This window comes from Oncorhynchus tshawytscha, linkage group LG05 (assembly GCF_018296145.1).
Source record: "Oncorhynchus tshawytscha isolate Ot180627B linkage group LG05, Otsh_v2.0, whole genome shotgun sequence".
NCBI lineage: Eukaryota > Metazoa > Chordata > Actinopteri > Salmoniformes > Salmonidae > Oncorhynchus > Oncorhynchus tshawytscha.
Window position 1 is genome coordinate 45,513,049 of NC_056433.1, and position 17,086 is coordinate 45,530,134.

A 17,086-nucleotide genomic window follows, 5' to 3' on the forward strand; every position below is an offset into this window, starting at 1 on the left:
GGGAGACTGACAATAACATCCTTTTTGGTCTGTAGGTGCCCAACATAACATGTGGTGGTGGGTTGGACACAGCCACTCACATAGATATCGAGTTCTATAGAGCCTGTCTGCAGTCCTGATTTCTGTAACTGTGAGCTAATCTGTGTAATATTGGCTTAAACTAAGAACCAATTGCTTTGCAACACACTGATTAAATCAACGATGTATCCAAGTCTTTTAAATGAAATGACTTTGAACCAACATGGAATAGACATTGAATTGATGTCTGTGCCCAGTGAGATGGTCCTGTTTAATCATAGAGAACAAAGAGACGTATTAACTTCACTAAAACTTTTATTAAAAACAACCATACATAGAAAGTTATTTGTCGTGAACATATGATCATGACCCACATTTTTCAAAGTAACATTAAACAGACATTAGAACGATCAGTGGTGACCTTGCCTGTTTTGCATGTTATTTTGGCATTAATACACATCACGTATCAGTTTGCAAACAATGTAAAAAAAAAAATATATAATATATATATATATATATGTTATTGAGTTAATAAAGCTGCATACAAACATGGTTTCTTTTTTGTTTTCTTGAGTAAGGCAGCTCCAAAAAGCAGGTGTTTCAGCCTAGCTCAGTGCTTTCTGTGGTGGTGGGGCAAGCCAGCAGAAAATACGGAGCGTTGCACCATGATTGGCTCAGTGTTCTGTCACTCATGGGGACACTATGTTACATTAGAAGTGCCCATACAAGAAGGATCAATGTCATTGGCCACCCATAAAATTACATCAATTTACAGTATATGTACAGTAGCTTTGATTGGACTGCTTTCAAAATCTTAGCTAGCAGTCATCACCATGAATCAAGTCGACAATCTACTGTCAAATCTTTTTAATCCTTGTCATATGAAGAGAAATAATGAAGAGAAATTATAGATAAAATGTATCAGTGCTCATCGGCCATTGGATATAAACATCACACAACTAGTTTGAAATCGCAAATTCAACCATGAGTGGTTTGGAAGGAATCAGTGACAGTCAGTGGCTGTGTGGTCCCAAATCTGGGATAAAGGGGCTCTTTTCCACGTTTAAAATGAAAACATTCAACATTGGCCATGCTCTCAATGAAGCATGATTTATGCCGCGCTCAAAACAACCGTTAACTCGGAACTGCGAAAACTTGACTTCTTTGAGTACAAGACAACTGGGAAATACGGAAAAAACGAGCTCCGACTGGGAAATACGTTTTGAACGGACATCCAACTCCGAATTGTAAATCGGGCACTCTGGCCTCTTTCTAGAGCTACGACCTGAAGATCACTGAAGTCATCATGATTCAACCAGTTCCCAGTTGTCTTGAAAGCACCATAAATCTAGAGACTTTGATCACAAAAGCCCACAAAGGACCACCGTGCCACCTTCCTGTTCAAGTGAGCACAGCACAACAAGGTGAGTCCAAAAATGTCTTGTATGCTGCTGCATAAATGATGTAATATGCCAGGGAGATATATATACTGTATCTAAGAAAGTAATACTAAGTGTATGTTGTGTAGTAAGCTGTTAGTAGCCCATGTGCCTCACCCGTGCTGCTACATTGCTTGCTGTTTGGGGGTTTTAGGCTGGGTTTCTGTGTAGCACTTTGTGACATCAGCTGATGTAAAAATGGCTTTTTAATACATTTGATTGATTGATCATTTGGTCTATTTACCCCTCTTAATTTCGCCTACTGTTCTGACTTGGTGATGCACATGTAGCCTATAACCTGTTTTAGAGAAATGTAATCATCAAATTTTGGAAGAGCTTTCATTGTCTGCTTAGATGCCCCCTTTATTTATCCTACGTTTGACTTGGTGTACAGGGAGAACACTGTAAAAACGGCCCATGTTCTGAATTCTGTCGCTGTACATTATAAAAGTGGTAAACAAATAGTTATATTGACTATATCCGTCCTAGCTCGCTCATTAACGTCTTAATCGAAATTACGGATTGCCTCTTATCCTCCCCTTATTCCATAGTTTGTACATCTCAATTGTCAGTTAGAAACTACATTTGTTTAAGCAAGTCAGCCATATCAGCTGTTTTTGTTAAAGACAAAGACGCTCATAGCCATGTGTTGCAGTGGTAAGGTGTTGGGACTGCTGTTGGGACTCTGCTGTTAGGACAGCTTTAAGTTGACACTAACAGTTTGTGGGCACTGTTTGTCACCGTTATAGTGCAATTAATGTATTGTTTAGTGTTGTGGCTTTGCTGGCATGCATCCCATTTATTTGTTTTTTTGCCACACCAAGATTTACATGCTAAAATCGCCACTGAGAATGATAATGCAGTGTTGCCTGGAAGTGACATTCAGAAGATATTGGATGGGTTAAACAAAACACTTAGGATTACATACATTGACGTTGCTAAAATTGCTTTGTTAAACCTGGATAATTGAAAAAGAACTACTAACTACCAAGTGATCTTCGTTCACTTTATCTCCTCATATTCCTGTCCCTCTACTTCCTGCTAATTCTCCTTGATCTCAGTGGTGTACACAGGCTGAACCACCACACGGTAGGAGAACTGGTCTGAGTGGCACGGATAGGCCTGGCCCGCAGAGATGTTTGCTGGAATCTGGGCCTGATTGCCGCCATTGCCTATCGTGGATGCAAAATCCTGGACATGGAATACAAACTCCCCTTCACACATCAGGACAACCTTGTTGAGGTAGCGGATGCTGTCCTGATACTCTTGGGGCAACTCCCTGTTATTCTGGGCAGTTAGCGAGACCATCGGCAGCGACGGACAGCGGATGCCGCTGTTTGAGCATTCATGGTTGTGGATAAAGACCCTGGTGTTCCAGTTGAGCTTTTTGAACAGGGAAAAAAAGGCACTGTTGTGCACAGGGCTGTCAAAGTTGGCACTGAGGCTGTTGAGGTTCTGGCCTGAGTGGGAATAGTGTCCGACGTATCGGAACGTGTTGAGATCCTTTGAGCTGAAAGTGAAGCTCCATGGCTTGCCAGTGTAGATCCTGGGTGTGTATTCCACCTTTTTAAGGAGGAGGCCCCCAGCTAGCGTCTGGAAGGGTAGTGCATTGAACTGAAAGCCCTGCAACATGCCGGCATTATAACGCTCTTGTTGGTCCATGTACAGTTCAGACTTGGCTTTGAGGTTGAACAAATCTTCAGCAGCGATCATGGGAAAACGGATGTGGTTCAAAATGGCGACCTGGTCTTCGTGGGTGGACGAGTTACCCTGTTCCAACACCCAGTCCTCCAAACCCTTTAGGAGGAAGGCCTCATCTGGCACTACCACGTCTGACCGGGCTAGAAGGGCCTTTACTGTGCCCAGGGCAAGACCAGTCCAGGCTGGGGAACGGATCAGTGACTCACAGTTCCAGGCAAGGTAGCGCAGACAGGTTTCCTGCAGAACTGTGTCGCCTGTGTGGACTGAGTACTCGTACAGAGAGGTCTGGGTCTGGAAGGAGGCATCATCGGGGAGCAGCCAGGTGAAAAGCCTCCCTGCCGCCTCCTGAAGCTGCTTCAGACCCCAGTCGGACGCCATCTTGTGGATGCACTGGGCAGAGGACATGGTCACATTAATCTGCCGCGTGTACAGATACCTGAGGAAGATAAAAAGATTACAAAAATACATGGATTCTCTGCCACGGCAAAGCTTTGCTTTGCAGAACAATATTGTTGATGTAACAGTAACTAGATTAAGGTTTGCTAGCAGGTTGGTGCCGCCTTACCTCAGGAAGTCGGTGACATGTGGCCGGCAGTTGAGGCTGACGTCTAGGTTGAGGTTACTGAGGTTCTCCTCTTGTGTGGTGTTTAAGATGGAGGCATTTGGGTCCAGAGTGACAATCAGCTTGTGAACACAGATGGTTTCCACAGCGCTGTTTGCAACCCGCACCATGATGTCAAAGTCACAGTCGCGTCCACTGTCAAACAGCTCCCCCATGTGGTTACTGAGGCCTGTGTTGTGGTCCAGAGTGTAGACGCGACTGCTATTCTGAGACGATTCTGATCAAACAGAACAAATATTGATTAAGCACATCATATGCTGAATAGCACAAACAGTTTATCAACAAAATATCAGAAATGTATCAAATATTTTCTTCAAATCCAACAGCCATTCATTGTAAACATCTTTGAACATGTAACAGTTGTAACATCTCTATTAGCATCGCAAAGTGAGCCAGTAACTTCTGCTACTGGATACTTCAATTCTGTCTTTGTGCCTTTCAATTACACTGTGTCTGGTTTCTAGGGCTTCGTGTATCAGTCACTGTGGTCACTGTAGACCTGGGTTCAAATATTATTTAGGGTATTTCAATAACTTTCAAAGACAAGGAGTTGAATATTGGAATGCATTTGGAAATACACTTGGAAAGTATTGGTATGAATTTGAAAATACTCATATACACTGACTCAAATACACCCATACATTTCATCAGTTTGGTATTTGAAATCATGTATTTGGAAATAAGTATTTGAAAATACCTTAAAAATAATAGGCTATTTATAGGAAACTATTTGAAAATACTTTCCAATACTTACAATAGAAGTTGATTCCAGCCACATTACTTGAACATACTAAAATAAGTATTTAAATATCAAATAATCAAATACACATGTACCTCTTTCACAGACCACACCAGCATCCTCAGCATGTTGACAGTCAGTAACCCCCCAGCCTTTGAAGAGACAGTGGGACAAGTCTTTCTCTGTCCCCTCACAGTTTAGATCATCCATCCAGATAGGACCAGATCCTAAGGCCAGAATACAAACGTGTCACGGGTCAATGCAAACAAACAGTGCAGACCTCCATTGTATGCTATACACTGAATGTGCAAAACATTAGGAACACGTGCTCTTTCCATTACATAGACTGACCAGGTGAGTCCAGGTGAACGCTATGATCCCTTATTGATATCACTTCAATCAATGTAGATGAAGGGGAGAAGACAGGTTGAAGAAGGATTTTTAAGCCTTGAGACAATTAAGACTGTGTATGTGTGCCATTCAGAAGGTGAACGGGCAAGACAAAAAATATGGTAGGGGTATGGTAGGTGCCTGGCACACCGGTTTGAGTGTGTCAAGAACTGCAACGCTGCTGGGTTTTTCAAGGTCAACAGTTCACGTGTGTATCAACAATGGTCCACCACTCAACTTGACACAACTGTGGGAAGCATTAGGGTCAACATGGGCCAGCATCCCTGTGGAACGCTTTCGACACATTGTAGAGTCCATGTCACAATGAATTGAGGCTGTTCTGAGGGCAAAAGGAGGTGCTAGTCAGTATTAGGAAGGTGTTCAAATGTTTTGTACACTCAAGTGTATATGGTTCTGAATGGTGAGATCATACAGATCTAACCTACCTTGTCCGTAGGTCCCGCCCACCACAGCAGTGAGAGCACCAGGGTAGTTGAGATAGCGACACACCACCTGTGCCTCAGTAATGTCCCAGTTGTCGTCACACACGGTCCCCCACTGTCCATTATAGTAGATCTCCACACGGCCCTCCAGGGCCAGCTCTCCCCCCACCAGCCTCATGTTCCCATTCTGTAACCCTGAATGGAAGCATTCGAATACAGTAAGTCAGTCAAATAGTCCCCCAAAAGCACTGATAAATCTGGACAGTGGAAAATCTCCATTGAAATAGCTTTTCAGTCCAAGCCTAGGCTTAACCTGTCTCCGGGAAATGAATTGCACTTGGAAAACCAGTTTTAAGGGTTTACAGCTGCAGAGGATGACCACTGCATGAACTCACCCACAGACAAGCTGACCATGAGCAGAAGGACACAGGAAATTAGGCAATACTCCCCTGACATGTTTCTAGCCAGGCTCCAGGTGATAAGTATCTGAAAAACATGGGTAAGGAAGAATGTTGAGATATAAAAGTGATTAGAATACAGAATATAAAATAATAAAATACAATTTTATTGCCCATCATTAAGACCAGAAATGTGTCTTTTGACTTTCCCTAAGCCCCCCTGAGATTCAGACGCACAAACTACGGATGTTAACGGTTAACCTAGCTGTCGAAAATACATCATGCTATCAATCTATGGGCATCTTATTTATCACACGCGCAGAGCATACAGAGCCTAGTTTGAAGAGTAGAATATCCTATCACCTGCCAGAGAGAGTAGGTCCTCAATGGAGTGAAAGGTGCTTTTGTAAACCCAGTCGTTGCGCAATAAATAACAACTCTAAATACAATCCCGTGTTAAAAACTTTGACGGCCACGATTAAAATGAACTATTTTTATTTCTCAACCTCAACTTGTACTTAAAGCGCGCCTCCCATTTGCCATTCCAGTGCATAGGCTATAGTCAACCATAGGCAGGCTATCAGCGCGTCACCCACCTCTTGGCAATGTGAGCTTGAGTCAGGAATTGTCTGAAAGCTTCACTTAAAATAATGAGGCATGTCTTACCTTGCTTTAAAGTAGCCTTGAAAAAATCCAACCATAGAAACGAGGCGGCAATTATTTTATAAAGACTTCCTGGTGCCATTAAACAGCATTTCTCTCCTGTTCTATTAGTTTTCATATCAACTTTCTTCATTGTTCAGAAGCCGAAGGCACAATCCTAGTTATATTAGCAACCAATCCTAGTTGTTGTTATAGATTCCCCCTCTTTATAAGTTTCTAACAGAGATTTCCATCTGTCACATATGGAACCGCTCGCATTAGGTGCGCTGTTTTGAACTGAGTTGCATGTTCAATAATAGGCTATAGCATTTTGACTGTAAGGCGATAGGCTTGCTATTGTTGCATGTTTCCATTAAGCTCTTAATGAAAAATGTCCGGTCCTTATATGCATTTATTAACTGGGTGCATCGAGCCCTGAATGCCGATTGACTGACAGCCATGGTATATAAGACCGTATACCACGGGTATGACAAAACATGTATTTTTACTGTTCTAATTACATTGGTAAACAGTTTATAATAGCAATAAGGCACCTCTGGGTTTTGTGATTTATGGCCAATATTCCACGGCTAAGGCCTGTGTCAAGGCACTCCGCGTTGTGTCGTGCAGAAGAACAGCCCTTAGCTGTGGTATATTGGCCATATACCACACCTCCTCAGGCCTTATTTAAGTGATAATGCTCTCAAAGCCGGTGTTTGGAGGATATATTGGCACGGGTGTTGTTAGGCCCGAAACGAAGTCGAGGGCAGGCAAACCGTGCCAATATATCCTCCAAACACCGGCTTCGAGGGCATTATCACTTTTATACAACGGATTACCAACATATTCAAATAATGATTGACATATTTTAATTCAATGTTATTTTGATGAATTTATTTATACTATTTCATCCTTCCACAAGATATAGTCCCAAAACAAATCGAGTGTTGCTACCCAAGCCAGCTGGTCGTTCTTTCTACTGGTTAGGTTGCCAGAGATGGGACCCAGTTGTTCAGTCTTTTTGTTCTGTATCTTTGGACGTTTTATTCTGCATCTTTGGACGCGACCCAGTCATTCGTTCTAAATGTTCCGTTGCCATACTGGCTGGCAACGTTCTTATCCCTTGCTTGCTAGCTAGCCAACTACGGCTAACTTACAATCACGTCAAACAGTGCAGACAGAATAACAACAGTACCTGCATTTGTTTAAGCTGTTTTCTAGTGACATTTGGATACATCCATAACAATGGCCTAATGAGGCACGATTTCACCTGGCATAGAAAATGTACTCTCTCGTTATGGACACTGTTGCTCAGAGGAGCTAGCTATCAACACAGCTAACAGAATAACCTCAAACTGAAACTAGCTGCCCTTCATTCCTTTCACCGTTTTTCAATTGACATTTCTTTGTATATATTGATAAAAATGATGCCAGCTGATTCATGATTTCGACTGTCTGAGAAACGCTGCCTGCCTCTCTCGTCTCGACTCCCGACCCCTACACGTTCATTACTATGGGCCAGCTGGAGATCGAATTTGAATATTGAAACAATGTTGCATATGTCGGAGACAGACAGTTTATACTGTTTATACAAATCTTTATACAAGGTTTATACAAATCTCCACTGTTGAAAACTAAATGTTAGTCTAAAATAAATGTGAGATCATGTATAGATGCTTTTTATAGTGGAGATCAAGTTTATAACTTCCCTGCCTAGGCTGATGAGACAGTGGATTGTGCAGTCAGATGGAACAGAGTAACAGGAATATTAACGTCATAGATTTACCCAGTGGTAACTTGTGGAATAGACATCAACAGCATCCTCCCAGACCCACTCAAATTCGCATTCCGCCCAATAGATCCACGGATGACACAATCTCAATCACACTCCACACTGCCTTTTGCCACCTGTACAAAAGGAACACCTGTGTGGGAATGCTGTTCATTGACTACAGCTCAGCGTTCAACACCATAGTGCCCACAAAGCTCATCATTAAGCTAAGGACTCTGGGACTAAACACCTCCTTCTGCAACTGGATCCTGGACTTCCTGACGGGCCACTCCCAGCTGGTAAGAGTATGCAACAACACATCTGCCACGCTGAGCCTTAACTCTGGGGCCCCTCAGGGGTGTGTACTTAGTCCCCTCCTGTACTCCCTGTTCACCCATGACAGCGTGGCCAAACACGACTCCAACACCATCATTAAGTTTGCTGACGACACAACAGGGGTAGGCCTGATCATCAACAATGATGAGAAGGTCTATAGGGAGGTCAGAGAATTGGCAGTGCGGTGCCAGGACAACAACCTCTCCCTCAACATGAGCAAGACAAGGGAGCTGATCTTGGACTACAGGAAAAGACTGGCCGAACATGCCCCCATTAGCATCGACGGGGCTGTAGTGGAAAGGGTCAAGAGTTTTAAGTTTCTTGGTGTCCACATCACCAACGAACTATCATGATCCAAACATACCAAGACAGTCGTGATGAGGGCATGACAAAACCTTTTCCCCCCTCAGGAGACTGAAAAGATTTGGCATGGGTCCCCAGATCTTCAAAAGGTTCTACAGCTGCACCATCGAGAGCATCCTGACCGGTTGCATCACCGCCTGGTATTTCAACTGCTCGGCACCTGACCTTAAGGCGCTACAAAGGGTAGTGCGTTCGGCCCAGTACATTGCTGGAGCCAAACTTCCTGCCATCCAGGGCCTATATAATAGCTGGTGTCAGAGGAAAGCCCATAAAATTGTTAGAGACTCCAGTCACCCAAGTTATAGCCTGTTTTCTCTGCTACCGCACAGAAGCGGTACCAGAGTGCCAAGTCTAGGACCAAAAGGCTCCTCAACAGCTTCTACCCTCAAGCCACAAGACTGCTGAACAATTAATAAAATCGCCACTGGACAATTTACATTGATTCCCCCCGCTCCTCCTCCTTTTGTACATTGCTGCTACTTGTTGTTTATTATCTATGCATAGTCACTTCACCCCTGCCTACATGTACAAAATACCTCAACTAACATGTACCCCCGCACACTGACTCTGTACCTGTACCCCTTGTATATAGCCTTGTTATTGTTATTCTTATTGTGTTACTTTTTATCTTTTGAACTGCACTGTTGGTTCAGGGCTTGTAAGTAAAGCATTTCACTGTAAGGTCTACACTTGTATTCGGCGCCAGTGACAAATAAAGTTTGATTTTATTTGACTTTTAACCAATCAGCATTCGGGATTAGACCGCCCCGTAGTATAACGCTTAAACATTGTATCAGAGAGGAAGAGGCAAAGCGAGAGGTTTCGCTCTCGCCAAAATCTGTCCTGAACAAGCCCAATGCGTTTCTATGTCTCCTGCCTTCCAGTGGTGGGACGACTACCATTGTTCGGGCAGAGAAATACGTATCTCGTCATTATATACAGATCTCTGATAGTATTTTCTGTTGGTAACATAATTTTACTGTTTGGAAAAAAAGTAACCATTTGTTAACCGGTAAATGTTTTATATTTGTTTTACCTTTATTTAACTAGGCAAGTCAGTTAAGAACAAATTCTTATTTTCAATGACGGCCGAGGAACAGTGGGTTGACTGCCTTGTTCAGGGGCAGAACGAAAGATTTTTACCTTGACGATCTTGCAACCTTTCGGTTACTAGTCCAACGCTCTAACCACTAGGCTACCTGCCGCCCGTTGGCAGGTAGCCTAGCTGGCACCAAAATTGACCGAAATGTGCATTCCTAAACACACACTAAAGGAACATATTGTGCAACATTTCCAAAAACATCCAGCAATCAAATAAATTACAGACTGAAATGCACACTAAAAACATAATAAAGCCATTGCAGAGGTATACCTTACTTCTCATATAAAATCAGAACTACTACTACAATCTTAAAGACAAGACAATTTACACTGTAGATTGTTACGATAGTTAACCACTGAGAGCAACCTATTGTGTCCGTCTCTCTTCATCATTGATTTTGCTTGATCACTTATTTTAATTGTTCCCTCCAGTATTATTAGCTTTTTGTATTTCAGTCACATTAAATCATTGTACATTCAAATGTTAAAAATAATAATACTTTACCAATTGCTTCGCAGTTAAGATTCTGGTACCTCTAAATATGGAGTTGATAATCACTCTTTCTCCATAATCCCCTCCCTGCTCGAAACTCGAGGGCTGGCCAAATCCATGAGTTTCGTTTCTTCAGAATGCTCAAATGACATTGGTTAGGATATGCATGCATTGCTAGTCCTAGACTCCTACATGGGACGACGCAACGCATTCAATATGCAGCGTCCTATGTAGGTCAAACTGGCTATGATTATGCCATGTGTTTCGCAAATGTGTTCATGACCAAGCACGCTGGATTCCCAAAATTGCATTGCCACGAACGCTGGGTTTTAAACGTGTTATTACATTGTTTTTACATATCCCGTACATTACTGTGTGGGAATGGGAAGATCCCCCCCCCCCATTCCGGATTAGCTAGCTAAACAGTTGAATCAAACAATTTGAAAAGCTGTGGCCACCTTATATCATCTAATTTACTCATGTTAGCTAGCTGCCTGGCTAGCTACATATCCACATCAGAACTCCTTTGCCCTTGCTGTTCGACGATGTGGAAAGCAGTAATAATGTCCACAAGCAAGGAACAAAACAGCTATCAGTAAAGTGATGAGTTTTCTTCAAGAGTGGGATCATGGCAACAAGCCGGTGAGCAGCCGCATGCTGACCATTTTCTACTCAAAACGCTTGCCAGTCTCTTCGTGGCTCGGTTCACTACCTGGATGGTAGTGATTTGTAGTTCGCGAACGATTAGTTCGTTTTAAACGACATTTTTTACTGACTCGAGTGTCGTGATTCGTCTTTCTGAGTGACTCGTTCATTTGACCTGTTATTAGTGCTAGCCGCAATGAGTCATATAGCAGGATTAATTGTCCGGACCAGTGGTCGCGTCATCATAATAACCATAAAGCCTAGCAGTCAAACACGAAAATGGTTCAAATCGTTTTTTCACCGTTCATTTTTCACATCATAGATTTTACAAAAACTTCAAACTAAGTATGTGTTTAGTGTAGGTTTACTTTGGCGTGACGTTTTGATCACTGTGTAATTCGCTAAGTGACAAATGTAGTTTTATCAATACATTTGCCCGGGGGTGAAAGTAGATTTAATTTCTTCCCGTTACAGCATATCTATGGGATCAAAATCATGACAAATGTAATTCACAAATGTAAATCACCAATCCACAAATGTAAATCACTTTCCACAAATGTACATCGCTATCCACAAATCCAATTCACTATCCACAAACAAACACCCTTTGATTTGTATTTGTACATTTTTTTAAATAATTGCAGATATGCATGTTATTTGCAAGTAAAATGACTACCATAAAGATGTGCACATAGCAGAGATATGTGCAAACATGACAGAAATGGCAAACTTGGAACTTCATATTTGGAGGCGCTTAGGTCACCTGTCTTTAAGCAGCGATTTGACAAGAAAAATACAAAAAGTTCTCACGCCTAGAAAAAAAGTTCTCACCGTAAAAAGCCATTTGAATTCATAGAAAAAAAAATTGTTCCCATAGTAAGACATTTCTACAAATCACTGGCAGACTCTCACTCAGCAAAAAAGAGAGACATTTTTCAGGACCCTGTCTCTCAAAGATCATTCGTAAAAATCCAAATAACTGCACAGATCTTCATTCTAAAGGGTTTAATCACTGTTTCCCTTGTTTGTTCAATGAACCATGAACAATTGATGAACACGCACCTGTGGAACGGTCGTTAAGAGACTAACAGCATACAAACTGTAGGCAATTAATTAAGGTCACAGTTATGAAAACTTAGGACACTAAAAAGAGGCCTTTCTACTGACTCTGAAAAACACCAAACGAAAGATGCCCAGGGTCACTGCTCATCTGCGTGAACGTGCCTTAGGCATGCTGCAAGGAGGCAGGAGGACTACAGGTGTGGCCAGGGCAATAAATTGCAATGTCCGTACTGTGAGACGCCCAAGACAGAACTACAGGGAGACAGGATGGACAGCTGATTGTCCTCGCCGTGGCAGACCACGTGTAACAACACCTGTACAGGATCGGTACATCCGAACAACACACCTGGACAGGTACAGGATGGCAACAAAAACTGCTCGAGCTACACCAGGAACGCACAATCTCTTCATCAGTGCTCAGACTGTCTGCAATAGGCTGAGAGAGGCTGGACTGAGGGCATGTAGGCCTGTTGTAAGGCAGGTACTCACCAGACATCACCAGCAACAACGTCGCCTATGAGCACAAACCCACCGTCGCTGGACCAGACAGGACTGGCAAAAAGTAGTCTTCACTGACGAGTCACGGTTTTGTCTCACCAGGTGTGATGGTCAGATTCGCGTTTATCATCAAAGGAATGAGCGTTACACCGAGGCCTGTACTCTGGAGCGGTATTGATTTGGAGGTGGAGGGTCCATCATGGTCTGGGGAGGTGTGTCACAGCATCATCGGAATGAGCTTGTTGTCATTGCAGGCAATGTCAATGCCAATGCTGTGCGTTACAGGGAAGACGTCCTCCTCCCTCATGTGGTACCCTTCCTGCAGGCTCATCCTGACATGACCCTCCAGCATGACAATGCCACCAGCCATACTGCTCGTTCTGTGCGTGATTTCCTGCAATCAGGAATGTCAGTGTTCTGCCATGGCCAGCGAAGAGCCCGGATCTCAATCCCATTGAGCACGTCTGGGACCTGTTGGATCTAGGGCCATTCCCTAGATTGGGCTAGGGCCATTCCCGACAGAAATGTCCGGGAACTTGCAGGTGCCTTGGCGGAAGAGTGGGGTAATCTCACAGCAAGAACTGGAACATCTGGTGCAGTACATGAGGAGGAGATGCACTACAGTACTTAATGCAGCTGGTGGCCACACCAGATACTGACTGTTACTTTTGATTTTGACCCCCCCGTTTTTGTTCAGGGACACATTATTCACGTCTGTGGAACTTGTTCAGTTTATGTCTCAGTTGTTGAATCTTGTTATGTTCATACAAATATTTACACGTTAAGTTGCTGAAAATAAAAGCAGGTGACAGTGAGAGGACATTTCTTTTTTTGCTGAGTTTAGTATGGTAACCATAATATGTTAACCATATGAGTAACCATAGTATGTCCAATGTAAATAATCGAAGTCCTGGCCTTAGATTTCTCTAAATTTGGAACACTATTGCGTTGAACACCCATTCATGACCCAAATAGTTGAATTAGCTGTGTGATAGCACCACTAAATGGGAAGGATATGTCATACATTGTAAGTGATTATAATCCATCCCCTGTCTCATGTTGCACAGAGGATGAGCATTAAGGAGACATAAGTATTCCTGAGGCCTCTAACCATTTCCCCAGGAGAGGCATGCAAAAGATAGAAGGGAGGGGTAGGATGTGGGATCAGACTTTGTAACAGTATCGCTTCCGTCCCTCTCCTCGCCCCACCCCAACACAACCCTGGTTTGAACCAGAGACCCTCTGCACACATCGACATACCTATCGTCCACAAAAGCCACGGTCCTTGCAGAGCAGGGGAAAAACTAGTTCTTGTTCTCAAAGCGAGTTACCTCACCGATTGAAGCGCTATTAGCGAGCACCGCTAACTAGCTAGCCATTTCATACTGGTTACACTCAACCCCTTTGACCTCCTTTTCCGCAGCAACCAGTGATCCGGGTCAACAGCATCAATGGAATCAACTTTTATGGGATCAACCTTTTTCTACGACTACAAATCTCTTTCTACACATGACAACTTTTTTGTCTTTATGGCAGTCATTTTACTTAAGGCCTTTGGAAATTACCTGAATATCTGCAGTTATAAAAAATTCTAATGCAATATATCGATTTACAAATACAAATCAAAAGGTGTTTGTTTGTGGATAGTGGATTGCATTCGTGGATAGTGATTTACTTTTGTGGATTGGTGATTTACATTTGTGGATTTGTGATTTACACATGTGGATTTGTGATTTACATTTGTGGAAAGTGATATACATTTGTGGATTGGTGATTTACATTTGTAAATACATTTGGCATTATATTGATCCCATAGTATGACCCTCCACTCACATACACCAAAAAAAAAATGTAGGCGAGACAAAAAAAATGGCCACCCTCCTATCCCAGCTCAACTAAAATAGGCAAGTGTACAGCAGGGGTCAGCAATAGGTTCGCCTCGCAATTTTTTTTCTCAGCTAATAGTCAGCAGAACAGAATATATTATTGGCCTAATTCATAGGCTAATTAAACATGATTTTTTACACATCTGGAAAGCAGGCTATATAATCAGTTCAATGTCACTAACATATCCTAATATGTTCGATCTGATTACACTGACCAAATAACCAATATCTCTATTCAATGAGTTTTACATTTCTTTGTGCATTGATTGTGGAAAAACAGATTGTAATCAACAGATGTTCTATCAAAATGTCTCAAAAGAAAGGTGGACAATGAAAATAGAAGTTTCGGGAAGAATGGACAGAGAAACAGGCATTCTTACCATATTTCTCCAATGTCAAACCAGAGTTTCTTGTTTACAACAAACCACTGCTGTTTGCAAATAATTAAATAGCAAAGTTCATGTTTTGTCTCCTCCAATATTGAAGGCCGCAGCACAGCTTCAGAATGTCATAGTGAGGGATCAATATATCCCCATATGCATCAGAGTCACGTCTTTTGTGGGCATTTTAAAGCTTTGTTTCTAGCAATTAATGCATCATGGAGTTAAGCATTGTTATAGAACGCTTTATATAATCTGCATACTTTTTATTAAGTTATTTCAAAATATAAAGCTAACAATAGGTATCATTTTGCCCTTTTCTTTATCAAAGGGTATGGCATACCCTCACTCAATTTGAGCCCTGGTTTTAACCAAACACACCAAGCCCTTCCCAGACACGGAGGTATTTAAGGAGTGCATGGTGACAGTATTGGAGAATTTGGCTACCAACAAATCTATTGATAGCATAATTGTGTCTGTCAAACAGGTAGGCCTACCTCTTTTTTTTTTATATATAGGACAGTATAGGCTCCAACAAAGCCCTCTTGTTGTTAGTGAAGTCAAATGAAAATGCCTCATGCCACTGGGTGAGAGAAGTTATCATTTAGGCAGAATAATGTGAGGTGTTATGTGTTGCTGGGGGTGCGTCTTGGTCAGTTTAACTCAGAAATGGCCGCCCTCGTCAAACTGCCGCTCTAGGCAGCTACCTAATCATAGAATTATATAAAGGGACGGTTTCACAGGCAGGGCTTAGATTAAGCCAGGAGTAGGCGTTAATGTGTACTAGTTAAACTAGGACATTTAAGTAGCTTGCATGAATGTGGCTTAAATTTGGCTTAGTTAGTCGGAGACTATGGAGTCCTGGAATAAGGTAAGTAGGCCTAAATGAGAACACCTGGGTTAAGCATTAGGTTAAGTATGAGCACATGCTGTTGGTCTAATGGTGCTCATAAAAACTCGGAAAGGAATTGAAAACACCATCACTGGTGTGAATCTTGAGACAAAACAATGGCAGAGGCGCAAATAATTTGTTCAAAAAACTTTAGTGAGTATGAAAAAGTGCTACTAAAATAAGTTTTGTCAAACCATCCAGTTATTGAAATTAAAAACCATACTACTGCTACTGAGCAAAAGAAAGAGTGGTTGGGCTGCAAATTGCGGTAAATTCAATGCAAATTAAAATGTAACCACAAGAGTACAACAACCTCAGGTGAGATCATTATTATCAGTATTTCACATTCATATTTTGGTGACCTCACTTTTATTGAATGATGTCTGCCTTTGTAGACTCTGTGGAAGAACCTTAAACTAGCTTTAAAAATAGAGAATGCAGAGGTCGGAAGAGAGCGATTTACTACTGCTGGTGGACCACCAAAAAAGACTGAGGAATTGAGTGACTTGCTGTCTGGAATAATAGAGCACCAGCAACCTCTGGATGGTATACCAGACGATGACCAACCTCTGGATGGTATACCAGACGATGACCATTTGGACAGTTCAGATGAAACTGAGCACAAATGCTACATATACCTAAGAAAGTAAATTGGTTACTTCCTTTGGTAAATATATTCTACTGTCTGTGTCAATCTTTATTCTTCTTTCATTCTAAGGAGCATATGAGTTTATTTGTGCTTCTGTGTTCTTTTTCCAGAGGAAAGGAATGTGAACAGGTTGGAAGAGCCAGTGCACAGTGAGTGTGTACCCTCCACATCTGCAATAGCATCCCTGAGAGATGCTGCCACCACCTTTCATGAAAAGTTAGCCAGAGAATTTCATGAGCATAAAATGAAATATCTGAAGGAAGAACATGAAATGAAAATTCTACAGGTTGAATTGTATATGTTGGAAGAGAGTTATGATCCAAAAAAAGATACAGTAATGAGAATTGTGATTACCAGCCATGGTGAACAATGATATGAACAAATACATGTTGTCATTTGGATATTCATGAGTGAGAGTATTTTAATCACCACAAACTACATTTTAATCCAGCCTTGGTTTAGTCACTTGTTTAATTTTGCTGCACACTATTTGAATTCTGTACAGAACAAACATTATCAAAGCAAAAATCCATAATGAATACATTCCATATTTAAATGCATCTCATCTAGTTGAAGTGCTGCAATGTGAAAGCAACTCTGTGTGCAAGTCCTTGTTGG

The 17,086-nt window shown here is 42.0% G+C and overlaps 1 protein-coding gene across 2 annotated transcripts; it reads right to left on the reverse strand.

Moving 5' to 3' along the window:
* Window positions 1-1,972: 1,972 nt before the first annotated feature.
* LOC112250641 (galectin-3-binding protein B) lies at window positions 1,973-10,608 on the reverse strand. Of its 2 annotated transcripts, XM_042321966.1 has the most exons (7): window positions 10,469-10,578; window positions 8,179-8,300; window positions 5,748-5,838; window positions 5,356-5,547; window positions 4,615-4,746; window positions 3,724-3,997; window positions 1,973-3,594 (listed from the first exon to the last, which is right to left on the reverse strand). In XM_042321966.1, exons 3-7 carry the CDS (start codon window positions 5,806-5,808, stop codon window positions 2,499-2,501), a joined length of 1,755 nt encoding a protein of 584 aa, XP_042177900.1. In that variant the 5' UTR covers window positions 5,809-5,838; window positions 8,179-8,300; window positions 10,469-10,578; the 3' UTR covers window positions 1,973-2,498. The 2 variants fall into 2 exon arrangements, with proteins under 2 accessions (XP_042177900.1, XP_024276730.1); XM_024420962.2 differs by lacking the exon at window positions 8,179-8,300 and having other exon boundaries at window positions 10,469-10,608.
* Window positions 10,609-17,086: the final 6,478 nt, after the last annotated feature.